The 18,789-nt window shown below is 45.2% G+C and overlaps 2 protein-coding genes across 3 annotated transcripts in view; both read right to left on the bottom strand.

The window, feature by feature from the left end:
• The window catches only part of LOC119229561 (acidic mammalian chitinase-like), a 90,009-nt gene that overhangs the window by 70,781 nt on the left and 439 nt on the right, over positions 1–18,789 (bottom strand). The gene's annotated exons all lie outside the window — the stretch shown is intronic.
• The window catches only part of nfasca (neurofascin homolog (chicken) a), a 102,761-nt gene continuing 98,169 nt past the window's right edge, over positions 14,198–18,789 (bottom strand). Inside the window, exon 34 of one of the 2 annotated variants that reach the window (XM_037448059.2) lies at positions 14,198–16,305. In XM_037448059.2, the coding sequence (XP_037303956.2) occupies positions 16,269–16,305 (37 nt within the window). In that variant the 3' untranslated portion in view covers positions 14,198–16,268. The remainder of the gene's footprint in view (positions 16,306–18,789) is intronic. The other variant, XR_009956801.1, reaches the window with a different exon arrangement.

Genomic DNA, 18,789 nt, shown 5'->3' with positions numbered 1-18,789 from the left:
TTGTCAAGCCCCATGGCTGGCAGACTTTAAAGGAGCCCTGGTAGGATAAGCACCCCTTCACATATGTAAATGCAAACCTATCTGTACAAATTTTATTTCAGAAAAGAACAATAATTAGGACATGACAGTGATATGAGGACTTAACAGAAGGTACACATGCAACATCCTCTGTCCTGAAACCCTTCAATGGGGAGAAAAAAAGGAGGAAACCTTAGGGAGAACGGCAGAGGAGGATCCCTCTCCCAAGATGGACACAATGCAAAGGATGTCATGTGTACAGAATGGACAACGTAGAAGATGTGCAATTTTTACTATAAACATCCTCCACAGTCCGTATCGTGTGTGCCTGGTTTGGTAAAACTGGATCATCCTCCAACCTTCAAACTGATAGATGTGGAGCTACCCGCTGGATTAAATATCCACTTCGAGTGGTGTGGAGGAGGAATTGATCTCCAATGACCTTCTAGCGCCTCCACTTTCTCAGGAAACTAAAGGCGACAAAAAAATGTGCTCCCGCCCATCATGTGCGCTTTTTACCAAGGAACAATTAAGAGCATCCTGACAAACTGCATTACTGTGTGGGACAGAAGCTGCACTGATTGAAAGCCCTGCAGCGCATAGTGAACACAGCTGGAAGGATCAACGCGCCCTCCCTCCCCTCCCTGCAGAACGTATACAACACCTGCCTCACCCGTAAAGGGACCATGATAGCGTGCTACCTCACACAGTCTCTTCAGCCTCTGGGAGAAGATACCGGTGCCTCAGCACAGACAGTTTTATCATTTGTTTGTTCCTAGCAAGACTTCAAAACTATATCTTTGTCTGAGTTGCATTCTTTCTCACTGAGACATGTTCATTTCTTTATGACAAGTTTTTCTGCATAAGAATGGAGCCACGGACAAAGTGTTTAGTGATTAGTGTGTTGTGCCATTTTTCTGTTGGTGCATGATTCTTGTGTGTCACAGGAACTGCTGTTCCCCTGTATAGACTTCCTATTAGGCATGACAAAGGACTCTTTTGCTTCCTCTATTGTGTGTACATATACATATCTATATATATAGATATATCTATATCTATATATATAGATATGTACATAATATTCATATTTATATCTATTTTAAAATGTATATTAATATCTATATTTATATTCATATGATATAAATGTAAGTGTGTGTAAATATATGTGTGTGTATATATGAATTCATATTCATATTTGTGTTTATATTCATATTCGTAATTATATTTATATTATATTCGACAGTGATATGAGGACTTAACAGAAGGTACACAATATTATATTCATATTCAAATTCACATTTTTATTCATATTCATATGATATATATGTGTGTGTATGTGTATGTATTAATTCATAATCATATTTATATTTATTTATATATTCATGTTAATATTTGTATTTATATTCATATATATATATATATATATATATGTGTGTAGATATATACATCTGACAAAAGATGTTTTTAGAAAGAGATTTTTTAAACCTGGAAAAATACAGAAAGCATTACAGAGGGAGCAAATGAGGGACCCGTTTAACAGATGGGAGTGATATAGTAAGTTAGTTTAGGGTTTGAAGCATTCATCCAGCGCTGGCCCTAGATTTTTTTTTCCCTTTTCACTTGGCAAATGTTTTTTGAGCCACAGCTTCTCATCTCCATCCCTGACAGCACAGATATATTCTACAGATTCAGAATCAACATAACAATAACTAAGTAATACACTTTAGATCCTAGTTTCAGACTTTTCATTCTCCAAAGTAGTTTTTTGGCATCACTTGATAATTACCTTGAGTGGAGTTGGCGTTTGGAAAAAAACTGTCAAATCTCATCTCCTTTGACACATCTACAGTGTGACAACAACATCTTAGTCCTTGTTGAAACACAAACTAACTCGGCCCCACCTCCCTCTTCAGGTGCTTTCTATTGAATGTGTCTGTTGCAAGTACACGTCTTGTTTGATCATCTCCTTTGAACCAATAGCATCTCAATCCTAAAAACAGAAACACTTTATTTTAGCATCATTCCTTAGTTTGTCTCCTACTAAATTTTCTCATAGTCTCTTTTTAATATTTTATACTAACTTTTATGTTTTGTATTTATACTCCAGTTCAACTCACAATGTCTATTGTAAGCACCAAACTTGTATGTGACCAACCTATTTGGCATTGAACGCTCCTCTCACTTATGCATTTCTACTACCACCTTTCACCACTTCACTTGTGGTGATATGATGGTGTGGTTGAGTAAATTAGACAGCATTTCCCAATAGTATTGGGGGGCACAGCAATGCCATCTTGGGATGATGCCAAGGCTCCGTTATGCCACACACTGTTTGCACTTCTAGTTTTCAAATGAATCCTGAAATGTCTCAAATGTTCACTTGGAGTCTCAGAAAGTTGCATGAATTCTGGTCCATGCCAAACTAATTTGATCAGATATGGAATGACTGAAGAGAGCTGCTGTAACTCGGGGTGGTCGTAGGTGGTTTGATTCAGTCTATGGCCATTTAAATTAAATACAGCAGCGGATACACTTAAAAGGAGCATCTTAATGAAAACCTGTCTCCTGCAAGAACACTGACGTAACAACAGCCATGGCTTGGCTGTGAAAAGGTTTCCATATATAGGTCGATGGATGCCAAATGTATTCCTTTGAGTTTGTGATTTAAGGAATCCAATTTCTCCCCATGGACTTTAAGACATAACATTAATAAGCATCAATAAGTATCACTGTGCCTCAAGAAGAGTTCATTTTTGTAGTGATGTACCGCTGTAAGACAGACGATACATTGTGTCCTTTTAGTAGAGTGCCTATTGATTTCTGGTACGGAATCACATGTGCAGATGGTCCACAGTGTAACCTTACGCTGATTAATACCCTGTCAATCATAACGCAGATGAAAAACTAACAAGTGGTGGACACACCAACTACACCCTGGAGGGAGAGAATGAGGGGGGGAAGCCACGGCCCGCCACAGTGGCCACATCTTCTGGTGTCACACACAGGATGGATGCAGTGTGTCTGGGTGAGGATCGGAAATGTAAACTCTCTATTGGCTTCGGGTGTTCCCCATGTTTAGGCTGGTTTAGTAGATTACGTCATGGTGACACGTTGTGTAATAGTGATACTCAGACCGGTTGAACCAGTTTGAAATCCCACATGTAGACCCTTCGGTCCACTTTGAAAAATTTGATTGATATTGGATTCTGCAAACCTTGGACGTTAAAACAGTGGTTCCCAAACTGTATTTGTCAGAGCCGCCCTTTGATGATAAAGGGACATCTTAACACCCCAAAAACAAAATAGAGGGAGAGAGAGATACAGAGACGCGCAGTATCAGAAAGATAGCAAGTGTAAGGGGCGCAGCCCTCCCTCTCCGCCGCCCATAGTTTCAGCAAGTAGATCAAATGTTGTAGCCGTGGTGCACAGTAAAACACAATTCATTCAAAGTAAAAGGAAACAAAACCAAACTCATCAAAAACATCTTGGTTGGTCTTCCTTCAGGGCCAGTGGTGACAATATGCTGTGTCTTATGAATGAAGACCCTGGACACCACGGCCAAAGGCTCTGAGGACATTTGTCTGGGAGAAATGAAAAGATTTAGACTTGTTTGCATCAAAGTGAAAAGAATGTCGTTAAAAAAATGTCAATACAAATTCTGTTTGTCCTCTAGAGAATAAAGCCTACATTTTTGTCTTGAGAAGGTTGTATTGCATTAAAAAAAAGCAATTTTTAAATATTTCTATTGCCTTTACTGGTCCAATAGAGCATTTCATTTTGAACTATAAGACTTTCAACACTGCAGCCCCTGAAGTGAGGCAAAGCATGTTTGTCCTTGTAGTTCTGAAGTCATCATGAAGGCCCCATTAAATTTAAGGAGTCAATGTAAACCATCTTCATTAGGTGTTTAGAAGGCAAACCAATCGGGCCACAATCAATTACCTGTCTGCCTTCAGGTACGTCTGAATCCTTCCACTCATTTGCAGAATGACAGTTCCTAACTAGCAGCTAATCCTGTTAGCCTCTTGACCCCTTTGAAGGATACCCCCCCAGGGAGAGTGGACCAACAAGGGTTCCCTCTTTCACTTACAAACGAATAAACCGGCCAATGACGTAGGTCTCTGCCATCTTTTCTTGGAATTGTTTTTGTGCTAAAAGCCATTGATTTGTATTATAGATATTGTGAATTTATCTACGAAAGGGGTGCTGCTGCAGAGACATTCAAAGTACTGCAGTCACAAAAAAAATTTCCCTTGTCATTTGCATTGGCAGCTGGACAAAAAAGGGCAATGGGGCGTCACCCCAACTGGAATGCTCCTCCTTTAGCCCAAAAAATAGAGAAAAAAAGATGAATTCTTCATTTTTGTAATATTTGTATAGTTTAATATTTGTAGAGGGTTTCGTAATACCTGCAATAAGAAATAACCGTTCTCCTGAAAATATCCAACATTCACCCAGCAGACTGTTGTTCCTTCCCCATGCGTTTACATTGGTAATTTCAATAATGTATCAAACATTTTTTTTTTAGCTAAACCATGTTTTTACAGGAGTTGTCACGGTTTGGTCTCCCTTCCTGTCTTAGTTTGAAGTTTCATGTTTCTTGTGGTCCTGGGTTAACTTCACTTCCTGCCTTGTCCCGTGATTGCCTGAGTGTTTCCACCTGTGTCCAATCACCTGCACCTCCCTCGTGTATTTAAGCCCCGTGTGCCTGTTGTCCCCTGTCGCGTCATTGTATTACGTCAGTCGTCGTTGGAGCACGTCCTCGATTAGTTTTTGAAATAAAGAGCACTTCTCGTGGAAGACCCTGCATTTGAGTCCTGCTTCCGCCTGCACCAGCACCGATTCTGACAGAATGACGGGACCAAGAAAGGACTCAGCAGGGTTTTACCCAAATGAAAAATATTTGGGAACTCGCCTTGCGTTTGGGGGACCACGGAGCATGCAGCAGGCTGCCCGGCGAAACACCAACACCGGCATGCCAGCGGACTCCTGGAGCGACCTGGGGCCCGACTACCTCGACTTAAGAAGCCCATTTTTTCAATGGAAAACTAATGTCGTTGTTGGCCCCAGGAGCTACCAGGAGGAATGCTTCAGGCTCCGGGACCTCCTCAATCCGAGGAGAAGGAGCCGACGAACCCCCGCAGTCCCGGCTCCCGACTCGGCCCCCAGACGCCCGTTCCAGCCTGAGCGGGCCCCAAGACGCCCGTTCCAGCCTGAGCGGGTCCCAAGACGCCCGTTCCAGCCTGAGCGGTCCCCAAGACGTCCGTCCCAGCCCGAGGGGGCCCCCCGACGCCCGTCTTCGCCCGTTCCGGCCCCCAGACGCCCGTCAGCGCCCGTTCCGGCCCCGAGACGCCCGTCAGCGCCCGTTCCGGCCCCGAGACGCCCGTCAGCGCCCGTTCCGGCCCCGAGACGCCCGTCAGCGCCCGTTCCTGCGCCGAGACGCCCGTCAGCGCCCGTTCCTGCCCCGAGACGCCCGTCAGCGCCCGTTCCGGCCCCGAGACGCCCGTCAGCGCCCGTTCCGGCCCCGAGAACCCCGTCAGCGCCCGTTCCTGCCCCGAGAACCCCGTCAGCGCCCGTTCCTGCCCCGAGAACCCCGTCAGCGCCCGTTCCTGCCCCGAGAACCACGCCCCCGGTCCCGGCCCCGCGGCGCCTGACCATGACCCCTCCCTCCCACCCTCTTGGGACCGCCTGGAAGTCGGTCCTTGAAGGGGGGGTGGGGTCAGGGGTTGGGCCGGAGCCCCCCGCCACGACGACGCCGCAGCCGCACAGCTCGGCGCCCCCCGCCACGACAGCGCCGCAGCCGCACAGCTCGGCGCCTCCCGCCACGACGCCGCAGCCGCACAGCTCGGCGCCCCCCGCCACGACGCCGGAGCTGCACAGCTCGGCGCCCCCCGCCTCGACGACGCCGCAGCCGCACAGCTCGGCGCCCCCCGCCTCGACGACGCCGCAGCCGCACAGCTCGGCGCCCCCCGCCACGACGAAGCCGGAGCCGCACCGCCCGGCACCCCCCGAGACCCTGAGGCCCGGTCGCCGACCCGGCAGGCCCCCCGAGACCCTGAGGCCCGGTCGCCGACCCGGCAGGCCCCCCGAGACCCTGAGGCCCGGTCGCCGACCCGGGAGGCCCCCCGATGGACCCGACACATGGCCGCCATCACCCGGAGTTCCCCGCGCGGCCCAGGATCATCGGGTCCCCACCCTCCCTCCCCTTGTCTGATTTTTTCCGGTTCTGCTCCCCTTTAGGACCGTCTGGAATTCGGTCCTTGAGGGGGGGGTTCTGTCACGGTTTGGTCTCCCTTCCTGTCTTAGTTTGAAGTTTCATGTTTCTTGTGGTCCTGGGTTAACTTCACTTCCTGCCTTGTCCCGTGATTGCCTGAGTGTTTCCACCTGTGTCCAATCACCTGCACCTCCCTCGTGTATTTAAGCCCCGTGTGCCTGTTGTCCCCTGTCGCGTCATTGTATTACGTCAGTCGTCGTTGGAGCACGTCCTCGATTAGTTTTTGAAATAAAGAGCACTTCTCGTGGAAGACCCTGCATTTGAGTCCTGCTTCCGCCTGCACCAGCACAGATTCTGACAGGAGTAGTAACATTTTGTTGGATTTTTAATTTGTATAATTATTCAAACGAACTGAACTGCAGCCTCAATTCTGGAAATATGTCGCATCATTCAGGCAGTATCATAAAATCATACAAATGATTAAAAGTGTGTGACGTTTAGGTGTTTGTGTTAAGAGGAGAACCTGACACTCGCCCCCCACACACACGCTCTTACAAAACAAACCTAAAGTGCCAGCGCCTGTAAAAAAAAAATACCATGCAAAGGGTTAATAAAGATGACTTAAAGGCTCGACCCAATTAATAAAATATGCCTCTAGTTTTAACCTCCACCCCCTGCTGTGCCTGTTTCCCTCCATGTGTCCCAGTTAGACAGCCCGCACAAAGTGAAACCCCCCAGCTGGGACCCAGTGTTTGGGCTGGGTGTCTGCTCGGTGAAGCACTGCTAGCCATGCGGCACCAGGGATGCAGAGTAGAGGGGGAGGGGGGGGGTGAAGGGATTAGAAATCAGGGAGGTAAGGCATGTTTGACAGGGGGGATTTTACTTTTTAAAGCCACAGCCTTCCACACCCTGTATGTGAAACTCAGTTTTCATCAAAAAGGAAGACGTTGTGCATGTGTTGGGAACTATGGATTGATCCAGAATGGCTCCTTTTTGAGTATTTGTGGCAGTAGGATGGTGCGTTCAGGTTTAAACAGTGTGGTATTTCGTGGTAATAAAGGAACGTTCAAATCCCTCAAGAGCAAAAGTTGTGAAAACATTCTGACCAAAGTGCTTTTGGAAAGAAATATAGAACAATATCTTGGAAATTGTGTTAATTCAACGTTGTTACTAAATATTGTAGAGCTGTTGTTATATTGATGTTGTTATGCTATAGTTATTATTTTTCTTTGTACAGGAGCTGTTCATTCATTCGGCACAACCTTTTTCACACACCGCTTTATTTCTTTACATTTTTCCCCCTTATTTTATGTATTGTTGACGTATTTGTGTATAAGTTCTCTTTTTCTTTTGGACAACAAACTGACTGATCATTTTATTTAACATGTATATGTTACATTTTCATGACTACGATTGTGTTCTTGGGAAGGGAAACTGCTCCGACAGTTTGATCACTCCTTATTCCACATTAGTTTGCCACTTTATGTTTCACAATGCACAAAGCTACACTCCATTTGACAATAATATTAATTAATATCAATAACATCTATATTTGAGATCATTGCGAGGCAGGTTTTACAAGCAGCAATACACACATGGACTTCTTATAAATAAAATAAATAACATTGTACATAAGCATCTCATCCATTGTTCTCCCACAATAACTCGGGGAGGGTGGTGGGCCGGGGGGAATGGGGCTGAGTGATGTGGTTGAGGGAAGGGGGGGTGTCCCTTCCCTCTCTGTAACATGAGCTAATGGCTCTCTGCTGGCATCTGGCTACTGTGTATACATGCAGCTCATTAAAGAGTCAGTATGTAACCCTCAAGAGAGAGCCTGAGGAAGGAGGGAGGAGGCAGGGAGGGAGGGTGAGAGTGCAGGGTGAGGCATAACGCCACGATGACAGCTGCATCAAATTAGCTCTGTTTCCTTCTAGGGACATTGTCCCCCGTGGACTTCTCAGTGAATGCTGGTGTTCCTGGTGGTGTTCCTGCTGGTGCTGATTGTTTTTTTCTCATGTATCCGGAGACCCAGACAAGTGCAGGCAGCACCAATCCGACCACATTTTCACAAGTGAATTATGTTCAATTGTCTATAATTAATTGGTTAATTGATTTAAGAGGCCCTTCTGGCCAGGTGGATGACTATTATTAAGCCAATTAACAGGTGTCATAATTGAATTGTTTGCATATTCCTTACCTAAAGCTGCAAAAGCTTTTTGACTGAGAAGGGAATTATTGCAAAAAATCTTTTCTTTGCCTCCCCTCCAGGAGTCAGGCTGCTGTCCCCGCCATCGTTTCGGGGCATGGCCGGCTCCAGCGAGCGCGAGCCCGAGGGCCGTTCGCCCTCTCCAAGGAGGGGTCCGGCTCTACTAGACCAGCGTTTCCCTGCCAGTGCGCTGTTACAGGGCGCTGCGTCTGCAGATCCAAGACTTCCAGAGACCAGCCTCGAGGGGCTGGTGCCCCTGAGAGAGTTTTTGAGAGAGCGGCGAGCCCTCCCCAATGTATCTCAATAGGTCCTGCGTACAATCGACAGAGAAAAAAAAGGGGTGGCGGCCGCCTCGATTTGGAGGGGTACTACCCACAGTGGTGGACCCCCATCAGCCTCTGGTAATGGAGCAAGAAGTGCAGGCTCTGCTGCAGAAAGGAGCTATAGAACGAGTTCTACCTCCATGCAGAGAGTCGGGCTATTAAAGCCGCTTCTTCATTGTTCCAGAGGAGGATGGGGGTTTGCGTCCGATACTAGATCTACGCCGGTTGAACCGCGCAGTCGCGAAGTTGAGCTTCAAGATGCTCACTCTCAAACAGATCGCGTCACTGATCAGGTCCGAGGACTGATTTATCACGATAGATCTGCAGGACGCCTACTTTCATTTACCCATCCTCCTACAACACAGGAATTTCCTGAGGTTTGCTTTTGGGGACAAAGCTCACCAGGACCGGGTTCCTCCGTTTGGCCTAGCCCTCTCACCCAGTACGTTTACCAAGTGCGTGGCTGCAGCTCTCGCACCACTGCATTTCCAGGGCATCCGCACCTTGAACTACATCGACGACTGGTTGATTTTAGCGCCATCCGAGTGGCTGGCGGCCCAACATCGAGATGTTGTGCTCGCCCACATCAATCGTCTGGGGCTGAGACTCAATGCCAGGAAGACTGTACTGTCCCCATTTCAAGGGACCACCTTCCTGGGCATGATCTGGGATTCGACCATGACGCGGGCACATCTGTCTCCCACTCGAGTAGCTTCGATCCTCTCTGCAACCAAGCAGGCCAAGCGAGGCCAGTTACTCATCGGCCTAGCTCTTTTGACTCAAGGCCAGGAAGGGTGTACTGTCCCCGCTGCTAAGGATCACCTTCCTAGGCGTGATCTGGGATTCGACCATGACGCGGGCACATCTGTCTCCCACTCGAGTAGCTTCGATCCTCTCTGCAACCAAGCAGGCCAAGCGAGGCCAGTTACTCATCGGCCTAGCTCTTTTGACTCAAGGCCAGGAAGGGTGTACTGTCCCCGCTGCTAAGGATCACCTTCCTAGGCGTGATCTGGGATTCGACCATGACGCTGGAACATCTGTCTCCCGCTAGAGTAGCTTCGATCCTCTCTGCAGACAAGCAGGCCAAGCTAGGCCAGCCACTCACTGTGAAACAGTTTCAGAGACTGTTAGGTCGGCTGGCAGCGGCATCCAACGTGATCCCTTGTTGCCTGTTGCACTTTAGACCGTTACAGCGGTGGCTCAGAGCCAAGGGGTTCTCCCCCAGGGGGAACCAGCGCCGTCTGATCAAGGTCACTCGGCGTTGCCTACGGGTTCTGGCCATATGGTGGTCCCTCGGGAAACTCTGCTCATTGTGAGCGGTTTATATCCCAGGTTACCTAAACCAGGGGGCAGACGCCCTGTCGAGACAGGGGCCGAGGCCCGGGGACTGGAGACTTCACCCCGAGGTGGTGGAGCTCTTGTGGAGAGGCGGTCTTACCGAGGTAGACCTGTTTGCCTTCAGTGAGACGACTCACTGTCCTCTGTGGTTCTCCCTCGCGACCCGCTGGGGAGATGCAGTGCGCAGGTGCAGGCGTGGCCGAGGTCATGTCTGTACGCCTTCTACTGTTGGTAGCCCCGTTCTGGCCGGCCTGAGTATGGTTCGCGGAATTTATTTTAACCTCAGATCATTTAACCACCACAATAGCAAAATGTTCCAACACGTTGGAATTCGACGCTGGAAATGGTCAAGCGCGTGAGCAGAAATAAAGAGGCCGTCATCGCCATACTTGCCAACCTTGAGACCTCAGAATTAGGGAGATATTCCAGAGGACCGGGGGGGGGTGCGGTTTTCTTTGCAGCGCCAGTCTTTCCGTTCTAATTGCCGCGCTCGACTTCAAGGTGTAACCTTTATTATTGTTCGGTCGAAAACGGGGCGCCCAGTGACGGATGGTGCAGCAATATTGTTGTTTGGGTGGAAATCGGGAGAAATTCGGGAGAAAGGTTGGTCCGGGAGATTTTCGGAAGGGGCTTTGAAATTCGGGAGTCTCCCGGAAATATCGGGAGGGTTGACATGTCTGGTCATCGCAGGCCTGGACCATCAGGAGCACAAACTCATTTTACCGACCGCAGCAGAGTGGGATAAACTGCAGAGGCTCGAGACCCTTCTAGAGCCATGCAGGTAAATCAGTCTGTAACTTATCAAATAACATTGCTTTGATTATTTTCTGGAATGAATTAAACCAAGTAAAATATCAATAATAATAAAAAATAATAATGATAATAATAATAATGATAATTATGTATCTGTGTCCTGTTATTTATCTTTGGTATGCATTTCAGAAAGAAAAAATGGTTAGGATTCAGGTGTAATTGCAAATAGTGATTAATCCTGATTAATCCACTGAAAATTCTGATTAATTTGATTAAAATGTTTAATCATTTGACAGCCCTACGTATAATATGTCTAGAACACTGACAACTACTTTTGCTGTGATAGAATTTGTTGAACCCCCCCCTCTTTCTCCCAGTTGGTGGGGCGTTGCCCAAATCACCCCTATACACCATCCGCCCCTGGACATGACCCAGAAAAGGTTGTCACGAAAAGAGCTGTTAGAATTCTCTAACGCTAAGGAAAGGAGATTCAATGCTTCCTTACTTACCTCCTTTAGCATAGCAACCACTGGACCATCCTTCACGAAAGGAAAGGAGTTCATTCTGTCCCACAATTCCTTGCGGCGGCAATATTTGTCAGTTAAGTACGGTGGGCCTGAAGTGCCAAGCAACATTACAAAGAATGAAACACTTTTACAAAGCTCGAGACAAATTAACATTTTGGAAAACAAATTAACATCTTAGAAAACACATTTACATTGTTGAAAACAAATTAACATTTTATAAAAACAAATTAACATTTTACAAAACAAATTAACATTTTACAAAACAAATTAACATTTTACAAAACAAATGTACATCTTAGAAAACAAATTTACATCTTAGAAAACAAATTTACATTTTCGAAAACAAATTAACAAGACACTAAACACTTTTACCAATCCCGAAACAAATTAACAAAGGACAGATTCTTCACGGAAAGGGAATGTACCAAATACCGGAAGTGACGGAAGTGTTGAGCACGGTGTTTTCATTGGTTGTGGAGTTTATGGCGACAAAGACGTTCATTGGAGGGATGTTTTGCCCGTTTTGTGGCAAACACATGAACAGCCTAACGCGGTTTTGCGTTACGTGTGGTCGGTGTTTGGAGTTTTTAAAGGATGCGGACCAGACGGAAACACCAGACATACTGCATCATTGCGTTCAATATTTTAACGAGGGTCACTCGTACGCTGTAACCGTGGACATGATGTCAAGTCTACACGGTGTAAACATGCTTGAGGACTCTTAAAAGTAAACAGAACGAAGCCGGGTTGTACCGCAGAAAGGGTTATTCCTCGCCAAACGCCGGTGTTACGTGCCTACTGGTTTTTGAACCTACTGGTTTGGCTATGCGTGCGTGTTTGTTTTCCCCCAACAGCGGCACATGTTGTTGCAAAGTTGCAAGTGTTGCCCGAAACATCCATTAGACCCAACCAAGCTTTTTAAACTATAGGATCTGCAGGGCTGGAGAAAAATGTAAATGAAGGTCGACAGAGGGAGCTGGAAGACAACAGAGAACAGATGGACAGTGGACAGGACAAAACTGACACAATAGAAAGAGCTCAGCATCCATCTCATTTTCAATGTGAGGACATGCAGCAAGGAGGTGATGACAGAAATAGAGTTGTACAGATAGAGATGGATGACCTGAACGTGATGGATGGATTCAACACAGGTTTGTGAGGTACTTCACAAATAGATCACATGTAGGGCAATTTATTCAATAGTTGAACTGAGTGGGATAACACTGGGAACAGTTGAATTCCCTGCTTGATACAGCATGGAAATACAGTGCAGAAGAGTAGAAGTACTCTTTTAATGTGCAGTTTTATACTGGAGTAATCAATCAAGACTACACCACATCATATTTTTAAAGAGTTGTTGTCTTCTCTTGAAGGTATGTTTGTCTCGTTGTATTCCGGGGGGTCAAACTGCTACCGAGTGGGCTTGTTAACTCACTTTCCATGAGATCGTTCTCATAACAAAAACAACAGCGTCCCTTGTTTTGCAAAAACCCCTGAACATATTAAAGCCATATGAATCTTAGACAACATGGACCTTAACCAACCTTCGGCCCCAAGGTTCGACTCCATGCGCCACCATCGCCCCATCATACTTCTCTGCCGAGGAAACTGTCCCATGGCAAGACGACGTGTGCTTAAGCACATCCAAACGTCTCTTTTAGGCGCCACTTACATGTTATTAGTGAGCAATATTACTTAATATTCAGTCGCAGTGTGTCATTAAACAATAGAATTACCCTACACTATAATGTACTACCGTATATTCAGTGCAGTAGTGCAGTGCGCTGAAGGCCGCAGGGTTGGTGGTTCGATTCCCGTCTGCCCCATGCGCCATGTCGAAGTGTCCCTGACCAAGACACCTAACCCCTAATTGCTCCCCAGGCAAAAATGTAATGCATGGGTTATAATGCAATGTAAGTTGCTTTGGATAAAATCGTCAGCTAAATAACATATAATGTAAGGAGGAGGAGCCAACAAACTATCAAGCGGGCTAACGGCTAGCATCATTTACCGCTGGAAGCGTCAGTCATTCAGATGCAGTTCCTGTAGAAGTCGATGAATTGTGTCCAGACATCTTAAGCAAATTAATTATTTAGACCAGACAGACTGCCTGTGGCAGGTCAGAGACTTTTAAGCCCCAAAATGACTGCCATCGAATCACCTTTAAATAGGTCCCCCAATGACAAATGAACGTGAACAGCATTACATGCTATGCTGTGAGACGTTTCCTTAAACTCCCTGTGATTAATGAACACCACACAACAAATAACCCAGATTGATGGCTAAAAGTTGGGACAATGCATTCACAACCAGGAGCTTGATTTATGCTAATCAAGTTCCCCATTGAATGATGAAACGTCTCCCTGGACCAGGATGGACAGAGACGCATTGGAATTTAAGCAAATGCACGGCACAGGCCAGCTAATCGACTGATAGAAACCAAACACAGATGGATCGGTCTGCTCTGCGGACTGAGATTAATCGAAACATTTCACAGATCAAAGGAATGACAGGAGAACATGCAGGGAAACAGGAGAGGAGGGGGGGAGGGGGTTAAGAGGAAGTATCTTTCACAAAACCCTGTTACTGCCTTTACAAACTGAAATCTACAAAGACTCAGTGCCAGCAGAGGGGGCTAATTCAATCACAAAGAAGCTGGATCGACGACTCTCAGTAAGTGTCGGCCTAGTGACGGTTTCATTAACTGAGGACACCTGTGTGTGGAGGAAAGCATCCTCTCTCTGTTTTCCCTGTTGGCAATTGTTAGGATATTCCTTATCCACCCGAGTTGGTTGATAGAAGAATCCACTGCAGGAAATTAGTTAAAAAGTTTAACATTTATTTAGAAGAGAAAAAGTTGTACATGAGCAATTCTCCGCAGATATATCTGGAGACAATGAAATACATCGAAATGCATCGCAAGCAAATCCCTTCCAAAGTCCGCCTGCCTTCTGGCACTGACCTGTTTTAATCCCTCTGGTGCCCTTGAACGTTGGTTCAACCCAGTTCATCCTTCTGTAACAAACGCCTTCCCCGAACAATGAGTGTCTGGTACTCTCTCCTGCAGCCTTCGGCCTTGCCCTGAAAATGGGTTCAAACTGGCTCTCCCTTCGGTCGCAGGTGTGTTATCTCAGATAATATTTTATCTTCATTTTTCCTGTGCTCTCTCTTCCACCATTCACATTGTCTGCCTTATAAGGACCGATCCGGTCACGCCATCTGTCCTACAAGCGGACATCTATTCTACAAGCTAAAAAGTAAATACAAGAAGACACACACAGAGAACCCCACATCCCACACAATGAAACAGTTTGAGCTGAAATACTGTCAGTTTCTAGTCATTACATGCAACATAGTGTCTTATCGACAGTGATGCCAGGAACCTAATCTGACCACCTCTTTCAGTAACGATAAACGCGTTACTATGTCTAAACCAGTAATCAGATTAAAGTTACTTGTGCAAGTCACTGTGCGTTACTATTTTGTCATTAATAGTCAAAAACCATTTGATTTCTTGAGTCTCTGGGAGTGAAGCCACGTAGTCTATGCGGCAATAAAGTCACGTTTTCAGCATGAGGGTCCTGTCACGTGTCTATACATAGACCTACCACGCAGCGACACAAACAACAGGGGAGAGAGAGAGAGAGAGATGTGCATTTTCGAGTTGGAAATGCCAGCTAAAGATGGAAATATCAAGGTTCGTTGTATGTTGTTGTCGGCAGCTGTCGAATGTAACGAATAAAGTAACCTGTGATCTAACTTAGTTACTATTTTAATCAAGTAATCTGTAAAGTAAATATATTACTTTTTAAAGGAGTAATCAGTAGTGAGTAATCCGATTATGTTTTCAAAGTAACTGTGGCAACACTGCTTATCGACATTCATTTACAATGTAGATTTAAGTAGTTAAGTTTGATTATACAACATAACTACTTGGTTGTGTCAAGACAACTAGTGGTAGGTATCATAGTACCATAATACCCAAAGTAGGAATACCAAAAGTGATATAGATACCAATAGAATAAAGTACAATTATGTCATTTAAAGCACTGGTTCGTACACATGCAACATCGTCTTTACCAGGACCATCACATGACGAAATATTCCCCCCCAGGGGTAAAATAAACTTTTAGCATTATTGTAGTTTCTAGGGTGAAAGTTAATTTGCCCCATCTAATCTCAACACATACGTTGCTCTACTACATCAGCTCTTCTGAGCATTTACAGTTTTTTTAGTTATCTACTTACTTTCAGGCTGGTTTAGAGCTGGGAAGGATTTTACAACAGTGAACTAAAAAGATCAGGTGAGATGTTGTAGACTTTGAAAGATGCTGTGCTAATCCAATACATATCCAAACTATATATTCTATCTATTGGCTGGCAGTATCTCAGCTAAAGGACCTTGTAATAAATGAAACTTCTCTGCAGGTGTCCCGTATTTCATGTCTTTTTGGAGCCTGTCAGGCTGAGGTCAAATGTCTGGCTTCCAGAAAATGGGTTTGTGAAAAAACGAGCCATCACAAGATTTCCTTCTCCCCTCAGAGCCCATTTCATCTAATGATGCAAGGCCTTTCATGTGTGCCAGGTAGGATGCATTTGCAAAATTGGCAGCTCGTTCTTAAATAATACTTTCAGGACGGAGATGAAGCGTGGGGGGAGTTTTTGGGACGTGACCTCACCTCCTAATCCGATGACTCAAACCTGATTCTGTCTTAAAAGGATTCATATCAGGAAGGAAACCGGGGAGTCAACGTTAGCACTTCACCAGATTATTTCAGAGTTCGTGCAAGTTCTGTGTATGTGAGAGAATGTGTGGTTCCAGGACAGGTAGCTGATTTGATTGGATAACTGGCTAGGGTTTCTGCTGACTGAAGAGCATCTGTCTATGTTCATAAGAACATTTCCCAGTGGAGGCGCCAACAGCATCTGTGGACACAGGGGAAAAAGTGTTTGTCCAACACATTGTGTAACATTACAGAAGACCAGAAGTCTGTCATTCTCATTGGGCACATCATTTTTGAGATCGTTCACATGTATTGGATTACTTTGAAATTAAAAGACAGACATGAAGGACGGTGAAAGACACAGAGGTCCTGGGCCTCTATCATAAACTGGAATATCCACTAACTGCTATTGTGTCTGTCAACGCCCAATAGCTTTCCTGCAAAAGAGCTCTTTTTAAAGTGCTATAATGATATAATGAAAAAACTTTAATATGAGAGGGTATAAAATACGAGCAGGTAGTAAAATTACATTAAAGGTAAAGAACACGAGTGACATGTGATTGGAGAGATCTTCCTGTGTCGTCTTCTCAAGTCCAATATAGATTTTCATTGAAATTCTTAAGAGATTGTCTGATCATTTGGTGTCAAACGCATTATTATTAAGTATAAATTATTCCAGCATAAGCATCAGGTTTGAAATTGCTCATTTGGCATCTGTGCAGTCCCGCAGTAGATACACACGCGCAATTTGTAGCAGATCACAGAGAAGTTAGGCATTTATTTTCTCAACCATTGGCTTGATTGCGGCAGAAACCTGAGGAATAAAAAAAAAAAAACACTTCCTCTGAGACGCAGGGCCGTGGCTGCCTCAGTACACTCCTGTCTGCCAGTCCATGTATTGGTTTGCTAATGGCCTCTACCCGCTGATGTACGAGGCGGTTGGAACGGCCGGCTATGGAGGGCTAGACATTAATATTTACCAGCGTGACAGGGTCAAGGCAGAATGGATCAGGCCATCTTCAATAAAACATGTCCTCACCACAGGGACCACTACTCTTTCCATTTCTGTCATACCCATAACTAGATTCACGGTAGGAGATTTTTTATTAATCTTTGAGCTGGTTTTGTGCGTGTCGCCCGGGTACAATGAGCCCAGCGTTCATGGAATAGTGTAATCCACTTCATCCCAGGACATGAATTAATCGACTATACATTTCAGGTTTGGTTACTTTGTAGGCTAAAGCCTGACTGTCAAAACAATCTCATTCAAAAAAACGTATAACTGTTCTTACTATAATTAGTTATATTTTATTTTATATATATATTTTATGTTATAGTTATTGTCTTTATCACTGTTTATCCTCCTCCCTGCCTCCTTCATCCTACCCAACTGTCTGAAGCGGATTGGCCGCCAACTCGGATCCTGGTTCTACGCAAGGTTTTGACCCGTTGAAGGGAGTGTTTTGATCTGTCAATTAAGAGAGATAACTATGAGATAACGTCTATCTGGCGCTATATAAAAAAGGTAGGAGGACAATGCAGGAGAGAAGACAACAAGTTAGGATGGTAGCGAATAGATTACAGGGTAGAGTGGTTGAACGGTTAGTATTGGGATCTGCACTGTAAGAGTTTAAAGGCAAAAGGCGCCAAACCCACGGTAACACAGTAACTCTAACCCACTGACATTCTGGAGTGGAACCTAAATACCGAGGCTTTTCCGCACAAGCCTGATGCTACTTTGGTACAAAACAAGGTACACGTCAGAAAAAAAGCCTCTCCAGTCCACTCTCCAGCAGGAAAATAAGTAGACACGTGGTTTGAGCAGTCTTCCTCAACCCTGCAGAAAGTTGCGCAATCAGAATAAATGAAGGATCAAGAGATGTTTGGATGTGCTTGAGCTCACAGTGTCTTGCTGTGATACAGTTTCCACAGCAGAGTAGTATGCTGGACAGGAGTCAACAAGCTTTAAAATGGCCACCTTGGAGTTATAATGCTTCGAGCGTGTTCTGGATCTTCTCAACAGTGGGGCGTCCCTTGGAAACCACCAGTGGTGCTGCCCCGTTATTATTATTATTATTTGTGAATGATCAATTGACATTACTGTGAATTCCGGACTGTAGAGCGTACCTGAATATAAGCCGCACCACCTAAATTTAGAACTATACATGTACATATATAAGCCACACCGGTCTATAATCCACAGTTGTCCATGCGGCAGAAAAACGACTGCTGACGCAGAGTCGTCTGTGCTGAAGTTCTTCACATTGCCGTCTCCAACATCTCACCATTGATTCATTAATGGCAGGTTTACGTTTACGCTCTGTTTCCTTCTCCAACAGCCAGTCCGCAACAGATAGTCCACAATTTACGGTAATAATTCCATTGGTGTCAATCATCTTGTTTTGTACTAGCTAATAACCTATCGAGCTCCTAGCTGGGAACAACATTGACTAACTGACCTTTGGGGGCTCTTTCTTTGCCTTTTGCTGTCAATTTGGAAAAAATCGGTCTAATAGTTTGGCTAATTAAGTTAACATTAAAACTTGGGAGATATTACGAATTCTTGAAAAGAACACACAAATTAAAAGCACACATAAAAGGTGAAAATCCAATCCAGCATTGTTATTCAAGCACTCCAACCATATTGACTAATTGATCAATTGACTACCCAAAAAGTGTGCAGACC

Source organism: Pungitius pungitius, chromosome 8, assembly GCF_949316345.1.
Source record: "Pungitius pungitius chromosome 8, fPunPun2.1, whole genome shotgun sequence".
Lineage (NCBI taxonomy): Eukaryota > Metazoa > Chordata > Actinopteri > Perciformes > Gasterosteidae > Pungitius > Pungitius pungitius.
This window is presented reverse-complemented; position numbering and strand designations above follow the sequence as displayed.